Source organism: Ophidiomyces ophidiicola (assembly GCF_022830035.1).
Source record: "Ophidiomyces ophidiicola strain CBS 122913 chromosome Unknown scaffold_11, whole genome shotgun sequence".
In the NCBI taxonomy this organism is placed as follows: Eukaryota; Fungi; Ascomycota; class Eurotiomycetes; order Onygenales; family Onygenaceae; genus Ophidiomyces; species Ophidiomyces ophidiicola.
The window spans coordinates 467,626-494,796 of NW_026054651.1; the positions used below are offsets into that span (position 1 = coordinate 467,626).

Consider the following 27,171-nt stretch of genomic DNA (forward strand, 5'->3'; position numbering starts at 1 on the left):
TCCGAGACAAAGCCGGGCTACAGACCCCGTCTTGCTTCGATGCGGCTGTCGTGGTCCTTCCAAGGGGTGTCTGTGACTCCCGCCCAAATCGGGTAGCCTAGTGTGCCTCCAGGCTACGTCCGCCTCCTCCACGCCCATTTACAATGTCGACAATCCTATACACCTGTGTACTTGGACTGGTCTGTTCCGTACCTGCCTGATGGTCAGCTCTTTTTCAAACGTTCAAATCGACCGGGTACTTGTCTCCTATCGGCCTTTCTAACTCCCTTTCCAATCCTCTACTGAAACAGTGGGCAAGAAGTGCAGCGGTGCCTGATGCCTCGTCTCTCTGGGAGTGGTGTCGCTGTGGAGCAGCCCAGTATTAGCCCACGCGAAAACGCGTTTCAAGTCATCATACTGGTAAGCCCATGTCTACTAACTAGGATTCGAAGCCCAGGGTCGATGTTTCGCCCCCAGGCGCACCCCAATATCTCCACCTTTGGCTATTCAGAGGCTGGACCCCAACAGGACCCATTGTTTTACGGGCACTCAAATATGTCCATGTCAAGTAGTACTGGATATTGTTGAATGATGCTAATGGTCATACTGCGTCCCTAGGGTTCGTCAGGTGGGCCATGCGAAGACAATGTTACAGGCCTACTCGTCCGGTCCATAAACACGAACTGGACCAAGAACTCCGCCGTCGCTGTCGATGCCGGGATATTGATGTCCGGCATTTGCCGGATACTCGAGAACCAGACGACTGATAAAGAGTGTAAAGAATCGCAGACTAAAGAACCCTTTTCCTCAGAAGCGCCTTTTGTCGGCTTGGAACTTCCCAATAAAACAAGTCGCGCGAACGCTGCGTATATATTCCGCGAAATAATTTCCTCCGTCCTCATTACTCACCCTCATCTTGACCATGTCGCTGGACTGGCTATGAATACTCCCGCTGTCGAGTTCCAATCTGGGCCGAAAACGGTTGCCGCCCTCCCTTCGGTTATTGCAGCACTGAAACACAATATATTCAATGATATTACGTGGCCAAATCTTTCAGATGAAGATGGGGGAGCAGGTCTGGTAACTTACCAACGTCTCGTAGATGGTGGGAATATGCGATTGGGTCGTGGAGAAGGCAAAGGGTATGTTAAGGTCTGTGATGGCTTAGCAACCAAATGCATGGCTGTCAGCCATGGTTCATGTAAACAACGATATAACCCTGATACTGGGAAACACCATCGAGCAGAAAGTGCGGTTTTTGCTGCAGATTCAATTTTACTTCCATCTCGGCGAGTCTCCATGGATACTTCGGACCTTAGGTGAGCGTCGTCGAATTTCATCCTATCTTTATCCCGGATACTGATAATCTATAAGAACTTCATTCCCTACAGCTCATCTATCTGGAAACAGTGGGAAAGACCCAACCCTAGCCACAGTAGAGAGTTCGGTTTTTTTTATTCGAGATGAAAGTACGGGATCCGAAATTATCATCTTTGGAGACGTTGAACCAGATTTGATTTCATTAGAGCCCCGGAATGCGGGTATTTGGGAAGCTGCCGCTCCTAAAATTGTCAACGGTATACTTCGGGCAATCTTTATTGAGTGTTCGTATCCAAATTCGGTCGAGGATAGTACTCTATACGGACATCTTTGCCCTCGACATTTGATACAAGAACTACGTGTGCTAGCAAGTAAAGTGCGAAGTTACCGCAGGATGCAACACAGAACATCTGAGTCCCGAAAACGTAAACGTCGAGCATCTGTTCCGGGCTTTCCTGCCCAGCCACTTGAACAAGCTTTAAGTCCTAAATCATTACGACCCAAACTTGAGCCCCCAATGTCTAGAGAAGATAAATTACTAGGAACTGCTAAGTCCAAACAAGAAGATAGTGATGCTAACATCGATGATACAAAGGCACCGCCGGATTCTTCTGCTCCTAATGAAATGGATGTTGACCAGCCCACTCCTTCAGAGCCCGAAGCTCCACCACTACGAGGGCTTCGGGTCTATATCATTCATGTCAAAGAATCTCTTGCGGATTCTGAATTCCCGAGAGATGAAATACTATCAGAGCTGAAAGAAGCCGCAGAAAAGGCCGCGTTAGGCTGCGAGTTTTATGGCCCTGTTGCTGGAGAATCGACATATATTTAAAAGATAAGAAAAGCATAATTTACATGCTTTATACGACGATATTATTTCCCATATGATTACACTACATAACGTTGTTCTCCCTCGGCATCACGACTTTTCTTTACTTTAGCGCACGGAGTCATTAGCTTATTTATCGGTCTTTGTCAGCGTTAGGCTCTGAATCTTGCTAGATATTAGTATCCAACCCTCGTGAACTATTTTGATATCCATTCTTGCTTCGATTGCCTCCGCTGCTTTATGTCCACATTATAACAAATTATTCTATGCTGTATTCATAAATTTTAATGTTGAAAGAGTTAATATACAATTGTTTTCGCAATTTCCAAAGACGGTCCAGCATATAACAGTCACTAGCGGACTGTGTATGATTTGAAGATCCAACCAACATTAAATGCAACTGTAGCCATCTTGAGTGGTATATTTTCATTGATAGGGGAGAACTGCTAAAAGATGAAGTGGTGAATATAACTATATACAGCCGAATCAGAACATTAATCTCATATTGCTATACAAACAATATGAAAACAGCCTCTAACCATCACCTCTGCATTAAAGGCGACAGAACAGTGAAGTGGCGACGCATTATCACTCAGCAGATGGCACAGTTTCAGTGCTCTGCAGTACTCGACCGATCGCATCAACCCACTTGCCTCCATTCTTCGTAGAAGGTATTCTCAAACCTTTTCCAACCACAATGGCTGGATCACCAGCATCGATTGCGCCATTCCCATTGCTAGAAATGTCCTCTTCACCATCCAAGACCCCCTTCCCATCACGGGCCCATTCAATCAGTGCCCACTCGCTGCCCCAGTCGGACATGCCCATAATTCCAACTGGAATTTCAGAATCATCGGTATAGCCCATAGGACAGGAAATGGACGGACAGCCGCAGAAGTTGGCAAGATAGACAAATTCCATGGTACGTACGGACATGTTGGTGTCGCTAACACCATGTGTTAAATCAGCCTCCCCAGAAATCCGCCATCCCTCTACGGGTAAAGTAGGGGTAGCGATAATCATGCCTGGGTATTTTTTGAACAAGAATGCCAAATGGGACATTAGTAGGCTGCGGAGTCTCTGTGCCGCAAAAAAATCTCGCGCTGAGACCTGGGAGCTCCCACTAGAGACCAACACTTTGTTTGGAGCAGAGAGCTTAGATGTCTGCTCTTTTGAAAAGGCGGCAGCAATTTCAGAAAGGATAGTAAGGGCGTGAGCCTTTTGACCTTCGGGAATATAAGGAATGTGAATGTCTACGATTTCGTAGCCCTGTTGTGTACGATAGTACTCAATCATTCTATTGAAAAGGGATAGAACCGGGCCATCAGATCGCTTGACCCAGTCCTGATAAACACCTATAACCTTCGGACGAGAATCCACAACTGTGGCGACGGTTGTGTCGGGGAAACAAGAAGATGCCCAATTGTCGGGGTCTGGCATCGACATTAGATTATATGAGAGTTCAAGATCGTCGAGGCTGCTAGCCATCGGGCCAAAAACACCGGTAGTAGAAGCAAGACCACATGTTGGGGACCCAGAGATACGGCCATGTGTCGTTTTTAAGCCATATATTCCACAGAAGCTTGCTGGAATACGAATTGAGCCACCACCATCTGCACCAAGAGCGATTGGCACGATTCCAGCACCAACAGCATAAGCAGAGCCGCCAGAAGAGCCACCAGTATAGTAATTAGGGTTGTGAGGGTTTCTAGGGGTGCCGTAGATAGGATTATTATTGGACGTATCTGTCAGATGGCCCGTAAGTAGCTGTACACAGCATATAGTATATAGTAATGACTTACCGAGGCCCAACTCGTGCATGTTGGTTTTCCCGATTACAATGGCACCAGCGTTTTCCCATTTTTTCACGCACCAAGACGTCCCTCCGTGTTTAGGAGTGAAATCCAGCTTACTTCCCAATGTCCTCTTGTAGCCTTCCAGATCTACCTCATCTTTAACTGCGACAGGGACTCCATCTAATGGTCCGAGAGAACTACCATTTTTATACCTCGCTGTCGAGGCTTCGGCAGCCGCGCGGATAAGATCCACCTTCGACTCCAGGAACGCGAGAGAATGCTCGCCCGGTGGCGAAGAATCTCGACGAACTAACGGTAGGAGAGCATCGACAACTTGTAAGGGGGTAAGTTCGCCAGAGAGGTAAAGCGCACGGTAGTCAGCTGCGGCATAGTATCCGCCCTGGCGTTTAGAACCGACAGGAGCTGTGGCGGGAGCCCGCCCGGCATAATTCGTCGCGGGAATAACGGTGGGATCGTATCGTGGTTCGTAGTCGTCTAATTCTGTAATGGAATGTAGAATATCGAATCCAGCGTTCTTCCAGAGAATTGTCTGTATAAGGCCAGAAAACTGAACTCTAACGACCGCAATGTCAGCTTTTGATTGAAACCACGAGAGAAAAAACACACATCGATGCTGCTATATCGAGCAATTTGCCCCGAAGAGCTGGGTTGTAGCTAGCATCGTCCTTGTATGGAGTTTTGGGGCCTTCCACTGGCGTTGGATATAGGTAGAACTCAGGCTGCTTGGCTTTGTCGACCATTTTGCTAATAGACGCCGAGAATAAGAATCTTGTTCAAATATGCCAACAAAGGAGTACACGTTAATGGATAAACGATGGGCAGCGACCGTCGCGCGATCGTAGTTTAAGGTGAGATCGAAAAGGAGCTGACGACTGCACAAGTCAAAGCCTCGTCACTCACTCTCGGCATGTGATCCGAGCTTTTTATTGCTGCAAAACTACGCGATCAAAGCGAGGGCGATAGAGAAATATAAGACGATGCTTGAAAGCTTCATGCAATTGTGCTCATCCCTATAATTTCAAAAAGAATCCCATTTCATATCCTACATACGCTCTCTAACCATTGATTATATAGCTAACTAGTCCTATACGCCCGTTATGTAGTTATACTTTTTCGCGGATATCACAAAGTACAAATTAAATTCAAATTTTCAACGCAATTCCCCATCTATGCAGCGCCAACGAGATTCCAGTTAATGTCGCAGCATACCCTATCAGGATAGCCATGGCCATTCCTCTGCTTGCGTCTAGGGTATTTACCCCCAGGTTGACCGCCCCAGTAAGAAGGTTTGCAACTAAGAAAACGGCCAGGCCGTTCTTGTTAAATGCGTTCATAACCATGCTGGTCGCGAGGTTGCTACTGTCAGTTTCAGCCTTTCGGCTGGTAGCTCTGTACACCGAAGGGAAGAAAATTGTTTCGAGCAAGCAGAAGAAAAACAGTTGGAAATTGTTGAAAGATATCACCCAAAGAACGTATGGCATATTGGCGAGCCGACGAGACACTGGGATGCCGGCCCCAAACCCAAATACGAGATAGGAATTGAATATAAACAAAGCTGTCCAGAGAAGTGCCCAGAGTGCCATACGTATCAGCAACTTCTTGCGTGCTTCGAAAGGTCTTTTAGATAGTCCCGTCTCCCGAGGAATTACGCGAAGGCCAGTTCCCCTGCCAGAAAGAAAAATGGCCAGGTATCCGAAGAACGAGAAAACTCCTTCTCGATTCTTTGAGAGGAGAGACGGACCTCTGGGGGAAATCAAGATATATTCCTTCAGCGTCGTAGATTCCAGGAGAACCTGATAGAAGACGCTGATGAGAAGAGAAAGCACTTCGTAGGAAGGAATGACTGAGGTTAGGGCATGGAAAATCTCCACAAATGGGGATAAGAGTGCCAACGTAAAGAAAAAGTTCCAGTGCACTCCGTACTCGGTAACATGCTCTGCATAATCTAACCCCTTCACGCTGAAAAGCCGAATAAAGCCCAGCACGAGTAAAGGAACTGAACGCAGAATGGCGGCCAGGAAGCGTCGCGGTAATTCTGAAGCCTTTGTTGAAACGCGTGACTTGAGGATAGAACGCGCAGAGACCACTCCCCCAGAGAATACAAACGACCCAACGCCTAGGTCCATCAGAGATGTCCCCCAGTTTTCAACTTTAGCAAATCTTCGGGGAAAGACGCGGAAATCCACAGCAAGAATTGCAAGGCACGTTATGACCATCATCCCACCCCGGTAAAAAGTGAGAAAAGGCCGAACCGGAAGTAAATCGAGACTAAGATCGGATTCGCCATCTGATAATTTATGCGCCGCTTGCGGTGGTTTCGCTTTCTGGGGCGGTTGTGTTGGTTTTGGTCCCAAAAGTATGAACACGGCGGGAGCGATGAGAAGGAGATTTAGGAGTGTAGGTTTATCGGAATACAGAGTGATTGCAAAGAGGATAGCCAGCACGTTGAGTAGAAAATCGGCCACGAGCGATGGTATGGTATAAGGGGAGAAGAAGGAGCGCCTGGACTGAAGTGCGGACCAAAGGAGCACGGCGGACTAGAAGCCGCACGATTAGAATCTGCTTTGAGCTTCAAAGATGAAGTCTTACCTGTGCCGCAAGAGTCACGGCATTGATTTCCCAGATATCTCCACCGGCGAGGTTGGAGACGAATTGTTCCTTGCGGGCTTTGTAAGTCTCAGCCATTGGCATTGAATTGAAGACTTGTCAACTCTCAGCAGGCCGCAGAGGTGAAGCAGAGATGAAATAGCATTATTAACCAGTAATATAGCTGTGGGCAAGAATGCAAGCATTCAACGGTGTTTTGTTTAGATTTTTGATTTCTGATCGCGTTGATGTTTCTGAGGAAATTCGATGTGCCCGGAAACCGCAACTACAATGCAACTACATAAGACTAGTGCTTGGCTGGTTACCTGCGGAGTAGTTAGGTACCTAGGTAGTTAACTAGTGAGTGCATATGCTTTACTACACGCAACGAAGTGCACGGGCAATAATCATTTAAGTGTCTCAACTATGCTCTATAAAAAGCTACTTTATTTACTTCAGCTCCATTATTCTCTGATTTTGATCCTCATCGCATCAGAATGCAAATATAATAAACCGTCGTTATATTGTCATAAGCGCGTAACTACATAGCTATTCATATCAAGGAGCCCAGAAACCCTGGGACTAGTATAATAAACAAAGGAAACCAGAAAAATGGGTATAGGGCAAAGAGTGACTCAAGGAAAGGTTGAAAAAAGAGTGACAGCATTTCAGAACCATAAAGCATAACAGGCATCGATAAAGTAAAGAAATGGGGGCTGCAAATCAACGCTGAGGGTGGAGTTATTGTCAATCCATCCAGAAGTGCCATGGCTTTCGGCGCGAACCATGTTTGCGCTTAGGCTTGGATGATTCAGTACTAGGAGCTGGCTCTGCGAAGCGAACGTGCTTCCTGGGCTCCATGAGGATGGGGGAGGTTTGGGTTGATGTGCCACGTGTTGCTTTCGGTGGAGAACCAACCGTTGGCATGGGGGACTGGCGCGCCGGTGCTTTAGCACCGGATCGAGTCTTACGAGGCGGCCTCAAAATTGGATCACTCTGGATCAATGGAGGAGAACGGTTCGAAGCAGATGTAGAAGGGCTCCTTGAGGGAGACCTAGCGGAAGCAATAGGAGGGGGAGCTGGTGGAGGTGTACATCGGCACCCAGAGCCACAAGGTGACCTTGATGGAGACTTTGAAGAGCCACCAGATATAGAGAAACTAGGGGAGTTAGGTGGGTATCTTCGATAAGACTCTGGGGGTGTCCTCGGAGGAGACGAGCGACCGAGGCGGGTGGAACTAGAGTCAATCGAGTACGTAAATGGTCGAGAATTCGAAGGCGCAAATAGTTTCTTTCTATATGACCCTTGGAAAGCAGAAGAATCACGAGAGGGCGGTGATAGAGGCCGTTTTCCTCTGTGGTTAGAAGGGCGAATTTCAGGGACTACTGGAGAGTCGTCTAGGTATTTTTCATAGAGTTCGGATATCCCACCGGGCACACGTCCCTTTGGCAAAACCGGATGCACTCCGGTACCTTTGAGCATCATTTTAAGGAGATAAAACTGCCGGCCGCCCGCTGTAGGGGTGCTGTAATCCGAAAAGCTAAGTTCTTCGGTTCGTGGTCGGATTTCGGGTATGTCGCCGGAATAGCTGGCCCTGAATAGTGGTGAACATGAGTCTCCACAGTAGTACCTATCTCCCAGTGATGGATGGTGTGGCAGATCGCGCGTCACGACTTCAAAAAATCCTTTGCCACGGTATGGAGGGTCAAAATTGCTCCAATCCAAAGAGGGAAAACAGCCATGTTCCCTGAAGTACTCGGGTCCAAAGGAACGAGGCGGTTCCTTTCCGCCTCCCCGGTAATCTCTGGAAGATAGACCGTACTGGAAGCTTCGATTGCAAGGCATAGCAAGGTTTGAAGATGTAAGGGGTTTGTCTATTGAAAATGAATAGCGAGAGAAGTGCCAAGGACATATGGAGCGTGTGAGAGATATAAAGTAGAGAAGAATGGAAGTTTTTGTCGGATTCAAGTGTGTGTTATTTTATCTTTCTTGTGGGAGGAATAGCTTGATTTATAGAGAAAAGTATGCGGCTCTTCCAGTAATCTCTGGAATCGCCAAAGGACAGAGACAACAACATCGCCCATTTCCGAAAGAAAATGGAGCTTTACTCGGAGCCTATAGAATCTAGTTTCAAAGCGGATTTTGAATTCCACGGCGACTCCTGACACAACAAACCACTGGGTAAGCCTAAGCGCGAGGTGTGAACCCTGGCTTAGGGTCAGCCGTGCAGTAAAATTCAGGCCAGATGCATCATTTCCAGTCCTCACGCGTACCCAACAAGCTCAGGAGTATAGATTCCTGGGCCCACAGCTGATGACATCGCCATCGAGGGGGGAGAGCCGCCCGGACTTTGGCCGAAGGTGAAACAGACGGAGAGACCATTGCGCACGATAGAGCCTCTAGGTTTCCGAATCAGTCTCTCTGCATTCTCCAATGGCCCGGGTTACGTCCATACACGGAGCAGAATATAAACGCGCGAGGCCCTGAGGCACAGATGGTTGGGAAGCATTGCACGATTTCAACATGCGGGGGGAGCCCGTTGTTTCAGAAATGTCGTTTTTAGCAATGCTGCCGCCATATGTGACCCGGCATCGTGGTCGAGTATTGTTTCACTCGAGCGGTTGCCGGTGAAAAATGGAAGGTCGAGAGCGCGCGACTGATGGATGAGGTTTCGAATTTCCTAGTCGGTACGGGGGATGGTAGTTATGAAGGCTAGGCCAAGATAGGAACAGCGCTGGTTATAAATAGCGGGTGGCTTGCAGCCGCCCAACTTGTAGCCAAACAGCGCTGAGCGTTGCACGTCAACTTGGATTAACCTCAAACATGGAATAGCCGCCGACCTGTGGAAGAAGCCCACTAACTTTTCTCGCAATCGCCCGGGGAACGACATGGTTGCTGGGTGTTTGCCAAATGGAAGTGAGCGCTTACTGGCACCGGTTTCTCCACTCCTGCTGGATATCCAGCTACAGGTTATGAGGGCCCTCCTGATCCACTCAAACCTATGAGGTGCATTCGATCACCCTGCCTGTGCAATTTAACGGTAGATATTGGCTGCGGTGCTGATCTCCCAGCGCCTATGCTCGCCGCAAACACTCGCATTCTCTCCCTCCATCGCTTACGATGTTTCGGGTATGCACCGCCATCGGCTTCAGCCTCGGGCAGTCAACACGGATCCAATTCAAAGGGGGCAAGGACACTTTTTGACAAGGTTGTTAGATGCGGAATACGCTGACCTGGTTTGCTTCCATCTTTCTCTTCTTGGCACCCAGCCCACAGCGGTTGGCGTATTAATCAATGCTTGACAGAAGCTCCAGTATGCTTTTTTCTTTTGCTTGACGGCAATCCATCAGAATTTAAATGCTGATCTTAAATCGCACTGCAGGGCTACCGCTCTCTGAAACCAGACGCTCAGATGATTGCGCTCGTTATTTCCCAACCACATATCAAAACGCCGCCTGGTAGCCATCTGTTCTTGGGGATATTCAATCTTAAAATAAATCAAGGGACATGTAGAGTAGTCCATTGTTATTCCAGTTAATATAGATTGTTCCCGCCCTCCTTTTCAGCCACGCTGGAGTACCATTCATAAGCGAGCGAGTAACTTATACATTGTGGACCGCCTACCAAAATTTCTTTGATGAATGCTCGTCGGAAATTTTTATCTTGCTTTTATCGGACTGTTTGAAATATGACTCGAATACCACTCAAATTTCTTCAGAGTAACCCTGTTCGCAAATTTGTCAAACAATATACATAACTAAACGTGGCTGCAGGGATCGTTAACTAATTTTTATGCTTTGGTGCGTAAGAGCCGCAGGTGATAGTGCGAAAAACGACGATCGCCAGCAGTGTTGAGCAAATGGCTAGGCAATTGAGGGTTAGTCCCAAGTAACTATTTACGAAGCAACTGATATAGGCTTCAAAATTAGCCAAATTTTGCTTGAGGTAATCGTGTACTTTCGTCTTCTTCCAGATCAGTCGCGTTCTCTACATCAATGCAACTGGTCCACAACACGACGGATTCGACAAGCAAACCGGGAAAAGGAAGGATCAGTGTGCCCATCGTGCATTAACTAGGTATCCCTACCATTCTGTGCGCCGGCATGCTCAATGATTGGAGAAAAGTGAATACACGGCTTCATGTTATACAGGGCAGCGTTTCATCAAACACAGCCTGAGCCCGAAGCGTACGCATACTTTTTGGTCAATTAGTGACTGAAATCGACGTTTTTGCATTTTCTTTATCAGCCGTTCGCGAAACAGTCGCGGGGAGGATCAATGTAAGAGGCCAATTCTCTTGTCTTTGCTTGGTTTTTGAGTATGTATTATTATTTTTCCACCCATTAGAATTTGCTCGCGAGAGTCGTCAATCGGGCCGAAGGCTCGAACAAACAGCGAACCTTGAAGATTACCATTCTTGTGCTCGTGCAGCGGAAACAAAGCTTGACCGCCATCAGGCGAGCAGTGGAAATTTTCCCTTACTTTCTTTGCATGTAACTTCTTTATATCATCGTTTGCGCAAAGAGAAGAAAACACGAGCATTGTCCGTGCTTATATTTAATCCGAAACCCCTTCATTTTGTACCTGCTTGTCTCCCTACATCCAAAAAATTTCTTCTGGACGTTACGTTGACTCTGGAAAACCATGGACCTCCTCCTTCAAACCCTGTTAATTATCGGCGGGGCGTGGGCGTGCCTTGTCTGCTTCCTGGTGCTTGGAATGTGCCGTCAGAAGTCCACACGCAGCGGCAGTACCGCGGTATCGATGAATCGACAAAGAGACGCACTGGAATCACTCCCAAACGGCCATGGCAACGGGGGCAATGGCTCGATGCTTGACGCGAAGGCTGGGGCGCCCAAGACCGCGTAGTGCAGGTCGCAAGAGGTATTCTCTGGGTATGGACATTGGCTGCTGTGCACGAAGACCTGAAGATGATTTTTGAGCGGCTTGGGTATTCACTTTGGTCACCAGGTGAGTCGGACGTTGACCCTTTGGTTTGATTGAAAATGCCCTGGGAAAAGTTGGAGGTGATTAATGTTGCGGTCATGCATAACCAGGTTACCAGCCAATGGGTCTTCCCAGCTAAATACTTCGCTTTGCGGTATCACTAGTAAGACACGGTCTTTCACGTCGCGAGCCCGAGAAAAGCGCCAGCTGGAGTTTTTGTCTGTATTATCTTCTTCGATTTTGGAATAATGGGTGGTAAAAAATAGCCGGCATTCTCCATGGACGCATTGTGATAGACGGTTCATGAGGTTACGATTTTCTTCTTCAACGAAGTATCCCATTGCTTCGTATTAGGATACTTCTTTCTGGCATGTCGAATACTTTAGGGAATTACTTGAGAATTTTGGAAATTTATTTGGTGCTTTGGTTTTCTATCTCCTGGTAGAGTGTTTCGTATCGAGATCATGCATTTCATCACTGACAAGTTCCAAGGGTAAATGACCTGGTACCCATATATACATCATATTTTGCTCAAAAAGTCGACGCGTAAACACCGCTACTTCGCTTAGAAAGACACTTCCACTGGATTTTTGTTTTTACATTTGCGTAGTCATTTATTTGGTGTAAACCTTCTGCAAGGACTTTGCAATAGTTTGGAGTTGGATATTGCTGGTACCCTCGTAGATAGCTCCGATCTTGCTATCTCTAAACATCTTTTCTGCGATGCCCTCCCTCACAAAGCCCATTCCACCCATCCACTCAACTGCAGAGCTAGAAACACGCCCAGCAACCTGAGAGGCATAAAGTTTAGCCATAGCAGCATCCATTACAAAATCTTGGCCAGCTTCCTTCTTGCGAGCGGCATTGTAGACCAAGGCGCGGGCTGCGGAAATATCGGTATATGCTTGCGCAATCTGGTGTTGCATTCCTTGAAAGGTTCCGATGAGTTGGCCGAATTGCTTCCGATCGTTCCATACGTAACTTGAAGGCAGCGTTAGTAAAGCGGAGCTTTTGGAAGAAAACGCAATACAAGAGTCAAGAGTGAAAAGGGATTTGCGATTTTTAATACATACCCGGCAGCGTTCTCCCAGGCACCAAGAGCTAACCCTGTCATCTGGGCGGCGATACCAATTCGGCCTTCATTTAAGAGGCTAATTGCGTACTTATAACCCTGGCCTTCTTCGCCAAGAATGTTGCCTTTCGGAATTTCTACATCGTCGAAGTTAAGGACACAAGTACTGCTGGCGCGTATGCCAAGTTTCTTCTCCTTCTTCGCAATGCTGAAACCCTTGGTACCCTTTTCTACAATGAAAGCAGTGATGCCCTTATATCCTTTGCTAGGGTCAATATTGGCGAACACAATAAAGCATCCGGCCTCCATCGAGTTGGTGATCCACATTTTTGAGCCGTTGATCTTATACCCGGAGTTGGTTTTCGTAGCTTTAGTCTGAAGCGCAAATGCATCCGAGCCTGATACGGGTTCAGACAAGCAAAAAGAACCAACAGTGTTGGTCGCAAGTCGTGGCAGCCACGTTTTCTTAATCTCCGCACTGCCGTACTTCAAAATGGCAGTGTTGACGAGTGTATTATGTACGTCGACCATAACAGAGACACTTGGGTCAACACGAGCCAGCTCCTCAATTCCTACAATTGCTGAGGTGAAATTCATTCCGGCGCCACCATACTCCTCAGGGATTTCGACACCCATCAGCCCCTGTTCAAAGAGCTGCTCGACAACTGTAGGGTCCATAGTCTCTGCCTCGTCCATATCTCTCACTTTTGGACCAATCTGCTCTTGGGCGAACTTCGAAACGGACTCGGCCATCATGGCCTCCGTCTCCGAAAGGAGGGTGATGGGTGTCGGTGTTAAGCTTGTGAGATCAACTTCGCGACGGGGAGAAGTTGTAGAGAAAAGACGGGAGCTAGAAATTGATCTGTTAGCTCACGTATATGGTAGGCACATCCGCAATTCACCATTGCAACGCTTTAGAGGCTGTAGGTCTGCGAGCGCCGGAAAGGAGGGATGCCCTGGCGGACAGAGGCCGCAGAGCTCGAGCAACGGATGCCATATTGCAAAGAGAAAAGTGTGAAGATCTAGCTTAAGGAAAAACTAACAGATCAGGGGTGATAAAAAGAGATCTAAAAAAATTACTCCCTAGATTGGGATTCCAGCAGATGAACAGTGCCGAAAACGCCAAGGTCGGCCGGGCGGCCATAGGCTCTACACGTGATCGATAAGAGCCTCGGTTATAAGCGGACCTTTCCAGAGTCGAAATCTCGGAGAATTTGCGAGATCGGGTGACTTGCGGGCAATTTTTTTTAGACGGTATTAGGTACCATACAAGGGCGCGTGGCGTGGGTAGTATAACTGCTTTGCATGCCTTGAAATCTACATCCATCTGTGTGAGCCTCGGAAGAATCTCATAGCTGAATGCTAAAAGATGCATCGTAATGGGGGGCGCGGGTGAAATGTAGTTGCACTCCAGGAAAGGCAAATCAGTTTCTCAGCCACATAGTTGGTTAATTACACCCCCTCGCCTGGAGTCCTGTTCCATCGTGTACTTTGCTGCCTGATCCGGATGGCGATACGTTTCAGCCACAATATGTGGCGGTGCAGCCCCTTGACGACAGCGGAAATGATGTCACACTTCCCCTGCACGGCAAACATAAAATTATGGGGATTTCCGCACTGTAGGCCAATCAAGATGCCCTCCCAGCATGGTAACTCGGTGGCTGAGCCGCTTGGCGGTCACGTCCTTAAGCGCCTGCGAGGGGTCAATCAAGGCAACCTCATTCAACATTTCCCATTTTGCAGCCCGCTTCGGTTCTTTACAAGAAAGAGGGTAAGCTGCCGATAATATTTATAGCACTCTATCTCTATCCATTTAAAATTTGTTTATAGATAGCCCGTTCAACTGTTTTGTGCAGAGTTCAAGTGCCCCTCGTTGTTGATAGCACCACCTCAAAATGTCGCAAACGGTCAACGATCCCCGCCTGTGCTTCAGCATCGACAACATCCGTGCTTTTCACCTCCAGAATGGGCAGGAGGATGAACTGACCGTCTCGGGGCCCCAAACCCTCTCCCTTCTGATGGTGCCCACAACTGCTCCTTGCTCCGACCCCACAAACCCTGAGACGACCGAAGAGGATTTTTACCTCCACTTACATCTGCCTCCAGAGCTGGAACTTCCCCTCCCTGCTACCACCCAGATATACCACCAGCCACCGAATAGTTACCTAATCCCCCGCTGGGATTTAAGCCTCGAGGCTGGAGCATTCACAAGAATTCAGTTTCCACCTGTTGGTACAGGTGCTGGGAAAGTAAGCCAGGAGGACGTCGATACCTTTGAGACTATTTTAGCACAGTGCACTGCATTCCTTGAGCGTGCACAGCCGCCCAATTACCACGAGCCCTATAACCCTGCAACCTATGAAGCTGGGCAAGGCTATGGTGGTAGTGGGAAGGAGAAACAAAAGCCCGGCCAGGGTCAGATTGTTCTCGTTGATGAGGAAAATGGGAGCGTCGTGGGACAATTGTCTGAAGGCTTCCATGTTACAGAGGCTGCCGATGTGAAGCCAGGTTCAAAAAGTAAGTGATGCGATTGTCAAGTTCGCTGTGGGTCTACTAACGTCAGCAATAGACCCTGTTCAAATCCAACTACCTGCCCAAGGGGAAGGAAATCAAATCAATGTCAGCAATGCGCCTCCCGAATATCTTCGCTTAGCAAACCACCCGGCATACGCAAAGTCATCGTTAGTACAAAGCGCAGCAATGGCTTCAAGACTGATAGTTACCACTTCTGTTCACATTTCCAATGCCCTTCACTCAGGCGCGGACACATTCACGAAGAAGACCAAACCTAACGCTAAACCGATGACTTTCACACCCACAACGCAGGCGCATATTCGACGCATCAATACTATATCTAGCTCGGCAGCCACATTGTCTTCGAAGACCGTTGGGCAGATTGGCAAATATGCGCAAAACTTTGGAGCAGCCATGGCGCGCAAGGGAGACAAGGACTCCCGGTCAAAGGGATTTGATAAGGATGGGAAACCATACAACAAGCCCGGAATTCTCAACAAGTCGTTGATTGCCTTCAGCACGATTGGAGACGGGCTCGAACAGGGCGCACGCAATCTCATGGAATCTGGATCACTCGCGGCCACGACCGTAATTGGCCACAAGTACGGCAATGAGGCGCGAACGGCAACGTCGAATCTCACTGGCGGCGTCAAGAACGTGGGGCTGGTGTATATCGATGCGGCTGGCGTGTCTCGCAAGGCGATTCTCAAATCCGTGGCCAAGGGGATGGTTGTCGGGCGTATGCGCGATGGACAAGAGGTGATTGTGGGCGGCGGCGATGGGGGCCAAGTTCCCCTGGGTTTGGACTCTGGCAAAGTAGCCGTGGGCGATTCCGGCCAGTCGTCCGGCGCGCTTTCACACCCTCGTGCATCCTCGCCGTCTCCCACGCCACCGCCGGCCTACGGCACGCGAAACGACGTGTCGCTCGGTGGGACTGCGATGCAAGGATCGAAGCGATGAAGTGGACAATCTATTTTTCTTTTTAGTATGGTCGCGGTGCTTATTATCTTACGCCATCTGGATTTTTTGAGTTTCGCCTTATGAGAGCTTATTTTTGTGCACTGTGGAGGACGACGGCTTAATTGGACTATAAAGGGACTAGGATATGGATTTGGGACACTAAATGACGAGTTATGACCTGCACATGATTGAGATTTTCGCCGTTTACCGTGATGTTGGATCGAATGGCGCTCTCCACCCGAAGGCTGCCCCCTAGCTAGTAGTGTATAGTACCAGTGGAAGTCTGGAATTGGGCCGCGTTCGCGCCTTAAGGCTCCATCGCTGTTTAATTATTTCGCTGCGTAGGATTGGCACCTGTCCGTGGAAGGGCCGGCAAATCGGAAAAGAATGAAATTAAATCAAAGGATTTGTTTTTTCGCCTTCTTCACGGGCCGCATGAATATTGGCTGCGCGACTATCGACTTTTTTGTTTCTCTGTGCTTTTTCTTGAAACAAGTGGCCACGCTGGCAGGCGGCAGCAGACACGACGAGCTCTCCTGCGCAGTCCGCCCAATTTGCCTCGCGGACTCGGCGGGGGCAGCGAGATGCGCGCAGCGCGGTGTAGGTATAGCCAGGGGAGATATCGCGGTGGTTGCGAGGGATCCGCTGCTCCGCGACGGGCTTGGGGACAGGGCCAGCGGGCGGGCACGGCATCACGGCGCAGGCCCAGAGCAGTCGCGTAGCTACACTAACTACTGCTGCGCTGCAGACCCGAAGGACGAGCAGCGCGCAGGCCGGCCGAAACAGAGGAGAAACAACGCCGGCCAGCAGCTTCACATGGCGCGCGACGGGCTGGGCGGCCCAAACAGCGCCAAGCGGCCGGCCAGCGAAGCAGATCCGCTTTAACTGCTTACGGACGCGGAACGCTAGCTTAGAGCGCCAATGCGACATGCGTCTCCCACGACAACATCTCCTCCCCCAGCCCGCGACTCTCGTTTCTCCCGTCCGTGCCTCTCTCTCTTTCTCTCCCTCTCCCTCCTCCTTCTCCTCCGCCGCTCCGTCTGCTCTGCCTGGTCGCTTGGTGACAGCTGTGTGTCTGTCGCTCGTGGCGTCCCTCTCCCCCGTCGCGTCGCCCCTTTTCGCCCCCGTCTGCCGCCCCGTCTAACTAGTAGACTGACGCTGACCGCCGCCCGGCCGGCAATATTCGCTCTCTCTCTCGCTCTCCACGTCCCGGACAGTCCCCTTCTTCCCAGCGGCGCCTTGTCTCTCCGTGGCCTGCGTTCGCTCGATCATGCTTCGCTGCTCCGCCCAAGCCGTCCGTCCTTGTGCGCTTTCACCGTGAGAAGAAGGTGCCTGCTTGTGTCGCTGGCTTCGACCGAAGCCGTCGTTCGCACCGATCTGATAGAAGGCTTGCTAAAAACCCGGCTCATTCGTTTCTCCGTGGTTGATAGCCCCATTGCGAATCGTTTTTCAATTCTAGCCTGGGTGTTGGGACTCTCCTACCTCTGGCCTCTTTGTTGCCCAATAATTTATTCTGTTGACAACAGCTTCACTGTGTGGTTGTCTTGTCGGGAGAGAGTCCACATTGTCTAGCTAGGAAATCAGGGAGTAGTATAATAGGTGGCTGTACATGAGCCATCAGAGCTGTGCTGGCTGCTGCATCAAGCCTGGTAGCGGTGTGTCTGGCACTATTGCGCATTAGATCTGTGGGCCTCCAATCTTTCGGAACTTCCCTAGTGACTTATTTTCTGATGTGTTTCTGACCGTCTCTTCCCTTATGACCTGCACCACGCCGGCACATCCCTGGGCTCACTTGCTTTTTCTTCTGGTGAGCAACACATCCTCGTTCAGGTGACTTCTCACAGGAACCACCTGAACGCCGCCCATCCTGTTCCTCTCCCTCACTCCCCGGCTTTGACGCGTCAAACACGGCAAATTGTTCTGGTAGAGCCTCTTTCTGCCTCTCCCCTTGTCTGTGGCTGAGATACAAGGGCCGCAGCTACCTCCGAGCTGCCCTCTCTGCCCCTGGGAAGGCATGTCGTCTGCGATGCAGGCGCCGCCCCAGCCAAGCCCTGTTCAAGTGTCTGGCCAGTATGCACCAACTTCCGCGTCGCCTAAGCAGCTCTTCCAGCCGCCCACAGCCCCTCAGACACCCCATTGGACGCCCCATGAGCTGCCCAACAATGCTGTGACTTCCAGTGACACCGTGAACTCACAGCCACGCACGCCTTACAGCCCTGCAACAATGGCTTCACTGCACGAACAACAACAAAGGGCCCCAGTTCTGGGCACTGTTCCAATAAGCTCTACTTCAGGATATAGCCCCGCCAACGCGCAGCCCAATCGACCAGGACTATCTGACATCCTAGGAACGCCTCCGGTCCCTCCTCCACGTACCTCGTCGAATAATCGAAGCCATGCGTCCCCATCCACTACCTCGCCTGCTGATAGAAATGGTTCCTCAAAAACCAAACGAAGAGAAGATAGAAGAGACCAGGGAGATAGAGAAAGGTCTCATGTCCCCAGTCATAGAGATAGACCCAAAGACGATACCTCGTCATCTAAGCCTCGCCGAAAAGCCCCACCCTCCCCGGAAGGCCCACGAAGAGCTGCAAGCACCAGAGAACGACGAGATCACGGGCCCTCGGCGATGGAGAGTCGATCAGAAGCCGCAATGGGGCCTAGCTCCTTCGCCACGGGACTGACGAAGGAAGATAGCACAATCACCAATCGAATCGTTGTCACTGACCCGGAGGTCGATATTGCGCGCGAGAGACAGCGCCAGGCTGAAGCTCAAGCCTGTGGCGCTGCGAATTTCGATCGTCCTGAGAGCTCGGATACAGGTGCTGGAACTAGGAGCAGACAGGACTATTCGACAGCGAAGCACAAAGAAACGACTTTTGGTGAATACATTCTCGGTCAGACCCTTGGTGAAGGAGAATTCGGGAAAGTGAGACTTGGCTGGAAGCGGGATGGCAGCGTTCAGGTTGCTATCAAGCTGATTAGGCGCGACACCCTGGGAAACAATCCAAGCCGGCTTCCGAAAATTCATCGCGAGATCGCCATTCTCCGGGAGTTGTCTCATCCCAATATCGTCCGTTTGCACGAGATGGTTGAGACAGAACGTAATATTGGGATAATTTTAGAATATGCCTCGGGTGGAGAATTGTTTGATTATATTTTAAATCACAGATATCTTAAAGACAACGCGGCTCGTCGACTCTTTGCTCAATTGGTATCCGGTGTCGGCTATCTCCACAAGAAAGGGATTGTCCATCGTGATCTAAAACTTGAGAACCTGCTACTGGATCGAAACCGCAACATAATCATTACTGACTTCGGCTTTGCCAACACCTTTAACCCGGCAGATGATCTGAGCGAAGAAATTGAATACAATCTAACCAATAGAGAGTTTGTGAAACGAATGAGGCTTGATCGTCCTGACGCCCATGGCATGAGACGAGGAGATCTTATGCAAACCAGCTGTGGTAGCCCATGCTACGCCGCTCCTGAACTTGTTGTTAGCGACTCTCTATACACAGGGCGCAAGGTGGACGTTTGGAGTTGTGGAGTTATATTGGTATGCTGCCTGATAGATCTAGTTGAAATCTAACTAACCAAGATTCTACAAGTATGCTATGCTTGCCGGCTACCTGCCTTTCGATGACGATCCTGCAAACCCCGACGGCGATAATATAAATCTCTTATACAAATACATCGTGACAACCCCCCTTACCTTCCCAGAATATGTCACCCCTCACGCCCGTGACCTCCTTCGCCGTATTCTTGTTCCCGATCCACGAAAGCGAGCAGATCTGTTTGAAGTCGCGAGACACAGCTGGCTGGCTGAATATGCCTCTGTCGTATCTCATATCACCAGCAACACTACGAATGTCTCCGACATTGCAAACACAACAGTGCCCTCTGGTTAGTCATAACTCTCTTCATCTGACCCTATTTGCTACTAACCAACAAGCTTTTTATACAGAGGATCAATATGACACCCCTTCTCTTGCCCGTAGTGCATCGGTCAGGGAACCTCCTAAGACGCACCAACAGGCCTCTGCTGCACATGTTGGCGGTCTACCATTACAGAGCGACCTAGACCGTGTCAGTGAACACTCGAAGCAGCAGCGGGATGCGAAGAGACGGACAGTGCAGGTCGAATACGTTGCACCCCAGTCGCAAACTACACGAGGCGAGCCCAATAGTGGCAGTCGCATCGCGCAACCTGCAGCAAACCAGATGGCGAGCCTCGCAGCATCACGGTCAAAACCTTTACCAAGCAACCCGCCTAACCTCCAGGAGTCATATTTGCCTGGTCGTTATTCCTCTGTGCCTATTCGCACTCAAGGTATGCCAAGACCAAAATCAAAAGATCTTGCCAAGTCTATTTCGGAATTAACTGGTGCCTTTTCTGGAACTCAAGGTCCGCCCGCACAGTCTACGCGGCCTCCAACCAGTGGATCTATCTCGTCTGCTTCCAGGCTGGATAACCGTTTGCCTTCTAGGGGCTCCTATAGTCTGCCAGTTGCTCCAGCTGTTGCAACTGCTAGCGCCCAAGGACGCCTCGCGCAACCGAATCTTGGTGGGAAGCCATACATCTCAGCTCCTATTCCGATAGAACCTAGCGAAATCCCAGCAACATCTATTGGCCAACCGAGCACTCTACCAGGCCCCGTACATGTACCACAACAGGATTTCCCGAAAGGACACAAACGGTCAAGTACTGTAAGCAGTATTTCGGAGAAACTGTTTGGACGCCCGGGTTCATTCTTTGGCGGAAAGACTTCTCAGCCTGGATCTCCAAGGGTAAAACCTGGAAAACGATATCCGCCTACTAGCATGAAAGAGCCCTTCGCGTTGGATAGCTCTCGAGCTTCCATGGATTCCCGTCGCTCACTATCCAATGTTTTTCGTAAACAGAGTGATACAAACTCAGGGCATAGGCAACGGAGATTTTCACTCCTCCCAACCACCCTATTTTCAAGAAACTCTACAAAAGAGCACGTTGAGACGATTGAATCCTTACAAACACAGCCCACCGACCCAGGTAACATGCAACGCGATACAACCCAGGAGCAACCAAGGCCATCTAAGGCGCCTGCAATTGCATCTGATGATGCGTTATACTACCAGAATCAGGAGCCCATTCATGTCCGCCCAGGATCGTCACATTATCAAAATCAAACTGCGAGTCAGGCTCGCCCAGAATCTTCTCAGTACCAGCAACAAGGCAATGTTGGAATTTATGCAGATAATCCTGATTTAGCCGATTATTCAGCTCAAATTGATCGACAGTTTGCGAGCCTCCATGGGACTCCCGATCAGTATTACAATCGAAAAGATTATGATACCAAGCGCCAGAGCCAATACCAAAGCGCTCCAAATATTCGCTCCGGAGAGCAGTTTCCGAGTCAAGGACGAGTTGACCCCAACCAAACATTCTCGACTGTGTATGACGGTGGGTATCATCAAAATCCAGAATATGTGCCTTATCCAACCGCCCAGGGCGGACGAATGGCAAGAAGCAATGTTCTTCAAAAGAATAATCGCAAGTTTGGGGATGCATATGAGTATGATAAGCCACACCATGCAGGCAGCTCGGGCGCCGCTAGAAAAGTCATGGACTTTTTCCGCCGCAGAGGAAAAGCCAGGATTGGTGAAGATCGCTAGCTCACGCCTGCTTTTCGTCGCCGACTCGCATTTCTTCCACATTTTCAAGTTCCATGACTAAAGCGATTGTTTGCTTCCCTTCGCCGCGTTCCCATTCTTAATACCCCGTTCACATCAACATTACCTGTGCCCTCAGCGTGGTAGCTTTTTTTTGAGAGATTTATACATCCTGGGGTCGAATAATTCGCCGCCGTTGGCTACCAGAACACGAATCAACAGAGGGCGAGAAACGCACAGCAGTGATGTCTCATTAATTCCGTTCAACTGATGCAATACCCTACACTCCATGCATCTCCTGCCTGACTAGAGCTACATTTAAGATCCTGCGGCTTTGGTCTCCTTTCACTTTCACTGTCTATACAGTTGTTTTGCGGAAAGGTTCTCCGAAAGAAAAAGCCGAAATTTCCTTTGTCCACCATACTTCCCGCACCCCTTTTTTCCCCGTTTCTTCCTTTTCCTTGAGTTATTCACATCCCACCCTTGCCCTTGTCTCTACTTTTGTAATTGTGCGAATATTTTGATAATCAAGTTCGCGGAGGGTGTTCTTATTTCATATCTCTGCTTCGTTTTTCAGAATGGATTAGACCTGGTTCCCTTCACCAAAATGCGCGTTTGCGTCTGTCCAGAAAACTGCTATGTCATAATAGGTTGCGGCCTCCAATTTGCTTTCTTCAGGCTCTATTTTTCACATTGATCGCCTTAATCAGCCCCCCAAATTCTACCATTTATTCAACGCAGCAGCCCTTGTGTCTTCTTGGTGGCGTGTGCAAGCCGATATTATGCACATTTTCGCCGTGGAAGTTTTGCTGCCAGCCCATTGGATTCCCGTTGTGAGCCTGCCTCTGTACTCTAGCATCCAGCGGCCTTGCGCTTCTCCGGATCGAACCTATTGGATGGCCCGGGGGGCCCGGGCTCGCGGAATACATTTAATTGGAAGTTGTCGTGGCGATTGATTGTATACTACTGCCTACTGGGTATACCTGTTTTTGAGAGGCACACTGGGGACGAGGGGATCACTGTTTGTACGGCAATTTCATTTTGAGGTTGGATAGAAGCAAGGGGAAATAGACAGCCCATTTTTTCAGCCACTCTGGGCTTGTTCTTCTGCTTTCAAGTCGGTGATGCTGTCGTCGTTTGAGGTCGATGGTAGTAACATCCAACGCCAACGCACAGTCGTAACTAAGCTAATGCAGTGGGCCCCGGATGGACAGCCCGGGTTGTCATATTACACAGGGCCAACCTCTAGGGGTTGGAAACGGTATGCGCAGCGGTGTGTTCGTCCTCCTGATTGTCTGTCGCCAGCAGTGGAGCAATCTCCAGTTCGCCTGCAGTACAATAGTAAATTAATGCAATATCCAGAATGTGCAAGAACTCCGGCGGGCCACGCCGAGTGCTCCATGGCCGTCTCGCCCATCTCCTCTGCCCCATCTGAATAATTAATTGACGGACTACCCGGGATGGGCGGGGGGGGACGCGATGCTCGCGATGCAGACAGCCCGGCGGCTACAAAAGGGCTGGGCCGGCGGCGTATCAGGTTGAGTGCCGGCGAGAACAAGGGTTCGGCGATGTGAAACGCAGAACGCAGGAATAATAATGCGCGGAGACTTTCCGCAAGACGTGGCTTGTTACCTAAGAGATTTCAGGGTCCGTCGCCTTGCTCTGCTTGTTGCGCTGTTGTGGTTGTTGTCGTTGTCGTGCAGTTCGGCGGGGGCCGGGCGGGCGTGGCACGGCGCGATGCTTGTTCCACGGGCGATGGCCTGACTTCGCGCGGGGAAAACAGCACGCTAGACGGGCCAGGCCGGTGGTGATTTTCCTTTTCGTCCGCCTCTCTCGCTTGCGATCGTGAGCAAGGACAAAAAGAGACTTTCTTTTCTTTGCTTTTCTCGCCGTGGACGCGACCGGGATGGAGTGGAGGGGAGGGGGCACGCCGCACGCACCCGCGCGCAGGCCCATTGATGATGACGATGATGAGCTGGTGCGGGCATGGCCATCAGTGCGTGCAGCTGCCCAGGCGGAGAGTCTCGCTCCGTCCACCGCCCGCCCGCCCGCCGCACCACCGCAGCAAACGGGGGCAGCACGGCTCGCGGAGCACCCGCTGCGCCAGCCAGCCTGCCTGCCTTGGTTGCTGCGGCGCGAGTTTGGTTGTTGCCGGCAGGCCAGAAGACCCGAACCCAACGAAGCCTCCGTTCCGCCGCCAGACCGTCCAAGGCGCGCGCACATGTCGCCGGTAAGTCTCTATTTTTACTCCTTCCGTGGGCTATTTTACTACTATGGGCCGTGCTTTAAGATTGCCCTCGGCGCTTTTTTGATGGTCACGCGCTCTTGATTGTGAGACTTGCAGAGGATGTTATTCATTATTACTAACTATTGATTCCTCTCGAGGATCATAGCTAGGGGTTTGTATTCTTTTTGCTCTGCTAAAAGTTTATTCTCTCAATGTGGCGAATCTGCCTGTTTTGATAGGGATTCCAACCAACCCGTGCGCGAAAAAAAAAAAAGAAAGGAAACCAATTTGGTGTGACTCGACCTGAGACCCTATATAAAAAAACAAAAAAAGGGCGGAAAGCATGGAACTATGGAGAAACGCTCAAAGAACAACGAGGAAATGACGCTCAGGGTTTTTTGCATGTGGTAGCTCGCAGCAGTGAAGTGAAGACACCCTTGGTCGCTGGCACCATTGGATAGCAGTACATAGCCGCCGATATCATCATAGGGGGCCGACTGTCCAGCATCCGGGCGTAGCCGGCAGGCAGGGGATGGCAGCCAGAACGCGGTTGATCAGGGTGATTGGCCAAAGTTAAACATTTTGTAAGCTGGTGATTGGAAGCGAGAAATTACTTTTTGGTGGTTTTCTTTTCTTTTTTGCCTTTGTTCCTTGGGCATCGGACGGCTTGCAAGGTAGATCTTCGATACTCGGTTATAGACCGAGCTTGAGAAAGCCGCAGCTCAGGGCGCTGTCGTCTGACGCAATGCTGGCACCAGTGCTGGGCGAGCGGTGCGACTTGGACGTAACAGGGATCGCCTCGACGGCCTGGCTCTCGTCGATGGAGGATTCAGCACTGGGGTCGGCGGCTTTGGAGGGCATGCCCAGCTCCAGCGGCGCAACAGCGTGGGCTTGGGGGAGGAGCACGAGGAATTTGTTGGTCTCAGTGTAGGTATACATGGTTGGTGGTGGTGGTGGCGCAGGAAGGAATGGGGGTTTGTTGGAAGATGTCGTATGCAAAGAGCGGCGTATTGCGGCGTAGAGTGTTGGGTCTCTTGTGTTTAGATTGTAGAGGGGAGAGGGGGGAGGGGTGCTTATTATTGGACTTGGGGGACAACTGGGGAGTCTCACTGCCTGTGCGGTTGAAAGAAGAAAGGGAGCTGCTTTCACTGACGGGATGGAGGGACTTTATATACACTTCGTTCTCGCAGCGTCGAAGCACGACCTCCAACCATGACGACGGGTGAACCACTTGTCTCGCCAACAGCCGTCACAGGACCAGACGGGAATTTTTGGAGAAAAAAAAAAAATTAAAGTAAAAAACTGGGGTTCGACGAGTTAGCGGACGGTAATACGCAAACATTAAAATTTATTGCCCCCCCCCCGGTCAAACGCCAGCTCCACGCTAGGAGCAGAGATGCCCGCAGGCAAAGACGACCAAGGCTCATGGCGCAGGCATTGGCCCAGATCCATCCCCTCTGGCTGCGGGCACCCCTCTCTGTTGTACAGATACCTTGGAAGCCTGCAGTCGAGCCGGACAATTCACTCGTTAGCAGCAGCCGCAGCAGCAGCAGCAACATCACGGCGCGCTGGCGGCGCCCGCCGAAAACAGCCGGCTTTCTGGCGTCAACACCTCGCCAAGGGCAGCCTAACTAACTTAACTCTCCGGCCTGTAAAACTTCCGGGAGATCATGAGCACCGAAGCGCCAAGGGAAGGACGTCACAAAGAAGCTTCGGGCGCTTTCAGGAACAGAACAGTCGCCGCGTTCCGGAAGATCTGCGAGCCGACCGCAACGCGTGTTGAGGGGAAGATGAGGGGAAAAGGGGGGCTGTGGGAGGATGGAAGAACCAACGATGGGGTATCAAGCCCGCACAGGACGCTGGACAGTCTGCGGGCGTTATTGAATAGTGTAGGCTGCTCTTCTCTCGCTGAGCTGCTGATCAGATCACGACCAAGATGCCGACCACAACGGGGGCTGCCCGTCCGCCCGCACCAAGAGTGATGCCTGGTGCCATTGGCGCCGCAAAGGGACCAGCCAAGCGCTTTGCACGACCTGGAAGAGAGGGCCAGCACGACGGCTGATCGCCCATCGCAGAGGCAACCATGACTCCGTGATGCCGCTCGTCGAGCTGGCGATGCAACGGGGGGAGGCTCAGCGGGCGGGGCGAATCACCTGATACGCTTTATTTAGACATCGCGCGCTCTCGTCTCTCTCTTCTCCTCCTCCCTCTCCTCCCACTCTCTTCCTCCCTCCCCTCTGCTCGTTGCCTTGATGGACGCCTTTTCTGCCCTGCGTGGCCCTGTTGCGCCGCAGCGCACTTCTGCTGAGCCCGCCGCCCCCCCTGGCTTGCTTCAGCCCCATCCCATGCCGGGCATTCCCTTTCGCGGCTTCTGTTTGGTCCGGCTGCTCCGCTCTGTTAGCGCGCGGTTAGCCATCTTGCACAAACACCTCCTTTCCCACCTCCTGTTCAGGCCAAACCCCCCAGCTTCGGTCCTCCGTATGGCTGGCGCGCCCTGCACTCATCGCCAGACCCCGTCGAGGCGAGAGGCCTGACCCCGGGGCCCATTGGCCCAGCTGGCCTCGCAGGAGCGGCTGCCTCGCCATGGTTATTGCCCCCATCTGACAACGCCTCAGTCCTCCCATGGCCAGTCGCCGACATCCCCGAACTCTGTCGCTGCCACCAGGCTCGAATAGGTAGCCTCTGGCCCCGAACAATTGGACTGGTGTGTGATCCTCATGCGCAGAACAATACCATTGTCCCTCCACCCCCATGGGCGCCTCCGCCTCGTCTCCATCTTGGTGGGACACCTTTGGCATCCAGGCCGTATTCTGACCAATGTTCCGGGCTCTGGACGGCAGCTGCTCTTGTTTCCCATTAGTCCAAGCCTGCTGTGGCCCTCTAGACAGCAAACTCACAGTTTAACCGTTGTCCTATTGGTGTGGATACCGTCAGACATGTCTGGTAGAAAAAAGAGGCGTCACGTTTAGGCAAACGGCACAGTCGATTCCTCTGGCGCAAAATATCAGGCTTGGAATAATGGGCCTATCTATATGCAACAGATTTCTGTTCCGGCTGCAGTTTTTGCCCCCTCCGTGATCCCCCCCTCGGGGTTATGTTTCTTTTGTTCAGGATGTTTTCCCACTATTGTTAACTTCCGAAGTTAGCGGCACAGCCTATGACATTGCTCTTTTCAATACTACCCATCCAATGATGCATCGTTGCGCAACCTTATTGAGTTTTCCATTGCCGGACCTTCCCAGCGGTGGGTTCTCACCGTCCTTATGCT

At 50.6% G+C, this 27,171-nt stretch overlaps 8 protein-coding genes across 8 annotated transcripts; 3 read left to right on the forward strand and 5 right to left on the reverse strand.

Moving 5' to 3' along the window:
- Window positions 1-315: 315 nt before the first annotated feature.
- PDE1 (3',5'-cyclic-nucleotide phosphodiesterase pde1) lies at window positions 316-2,131 on the forward strand (the record flags this gene model as incomplete). Its single annotated transcript, XM_049252490.1, has 4 exons — window positions 316-399; window positions 432-536; window positions 598-1,298; window positions 1,354-2,131. 4 exons carry the CDS (start codon window positions 316-318, stop codon window positions 2,129-2,131), a joined length of 1,668 nt encoding a protein of 555 aa, XP_049108664.1.
- A 585-nt stretch (window positions 2,132-2,716) lies between these two features.
- Window positions 2,717-4,685, reverse strand: LOZ57_003443 (uncharacterized protein; the record flags this gene model as incomplete). Its single annotated transcript, XM_049252491.1, has 3 exons — window positions 2,717-3,873; window positions 3,931-4,499; window positions 4,552-4,685. 3 exons carry the CDS (start codon window positions 4,683-4,685, stop codon window positions 2,717-2,719), a joined length of 1,860 nt encoding a protein of 619 aa, XP_049108665.1.
- A 402-nt stretch (window positions 4,686-5,087) lies between these two features.
- GWT1 (Glucosaminyl phosphatidylinositol (GlcN-PI) nositol acylation protein) lies at window positions 5,088-6,630 on the reverse strand (the record flags this gene model as incomplete). Its single annotated transcript, XM_049252492.1, has 2 exons — window positions 5,088-6,482; window positions 6,535-6,630. 2 exons carry the CDS (start codon window positions 6,628-6,630, stop codon window positions 5,088-5,090), a joined length of 1,491 nt encoding a protein of 496 aa, XP_049108666.1.
- Window positions 6,631-7,278: 648 nt separating this feature from the next.
- Window positions 7,279-8,376, reverse strand: LOZ57_003445 (uncharacterized protein; the record flags this gene model as incomplete). The annotated part of the gene is made up of 1 exon (XM_049252493.1): window positions 7,279-8,376. One exon carries the CDS (start codon window positions 8,374-8,376, stop codon window positions 7,279-7,281), a length of 1,098 nt encoding a protein of 365 aa, XP_049108667.1.
- Window positions 8,377-12,092: 3,716 nt separating this feature from the next.
- On the reverse strand, window positions 12,093-13,547 carry LOZ57_003446 (uncharacterized protein; the record flags this gene model as incomplete). The annotated part of the gene is made up of 3 exons (XM_049252494.1): window positions 12,093-12,459; window positions 12,552-13,400; window positions 13,453-13,547. The coding sequence occupies 3 exons, from the start codon at window positions 13,545-13,547 to the stop codon at window positions 12,093-12,095; spliced, it is 1,311 nt and encodes a 436-aa protein (XP_049108668.1).
- Window positions 13,548-14,445: 898 nt separating this feature from the next.
- On the forward strand, window positions 14,446-16,024 carry LOZ57_003447 (uncharacterized protein; the record flags this gene model as incomplete). Its single annotated transcript, XM_049252495.1, has 2 exons — window positions 14,446-15,067; window positions 15,120-16,024. 2 exons carry the CDS (start codon window positions 14,446-14,448, stop codon window positions 16,022-16,024), a joined length of 1,527 nt encoding a protein of 508 aa, XP_049108669.1.
- A 2,026-nt stretch (window positions 16,025-18,050) lies between these two features.
- Window positions 18,051-21,679, forward strand: LOZ57_003448 (uncharacterized protein; the record flags this gene model as incomplete). Its single annotated transcript, XM_049252496.1, has 3 exons — window positions 18,051-19,583; window positions 19,636-19,930; window positions 19,992-21,679. 3 exons carry the CDS (start codon window positions 18,051-18,053, stop codon window positions 21,677-21,679), a joined length of 3,516 nt encoding a protein of 1,171 aa, XP_049108670.1.
- A 2,917-nt stretch (window positions 21,680-24,596) lies between these two features.
- Window positions 24,597-24,842, reverse strand: LOZ57_003449 (uncharacterized protein; the record flags this gene model as incomplete). The annotated part of the gene is made up of 1 exon (XM_049252497.1): window positions 24,597-24,842. One exon carries the CDS (start codon window positions 24,840-24,842, stop codon window positions 24,597-24,599), a length of 246 nt encoding a protein of 81 aa, XP_049108671.1.
- Between the last annotated feature and the right edge of the window lie 2,329 nt (window positions 24,843-27,171).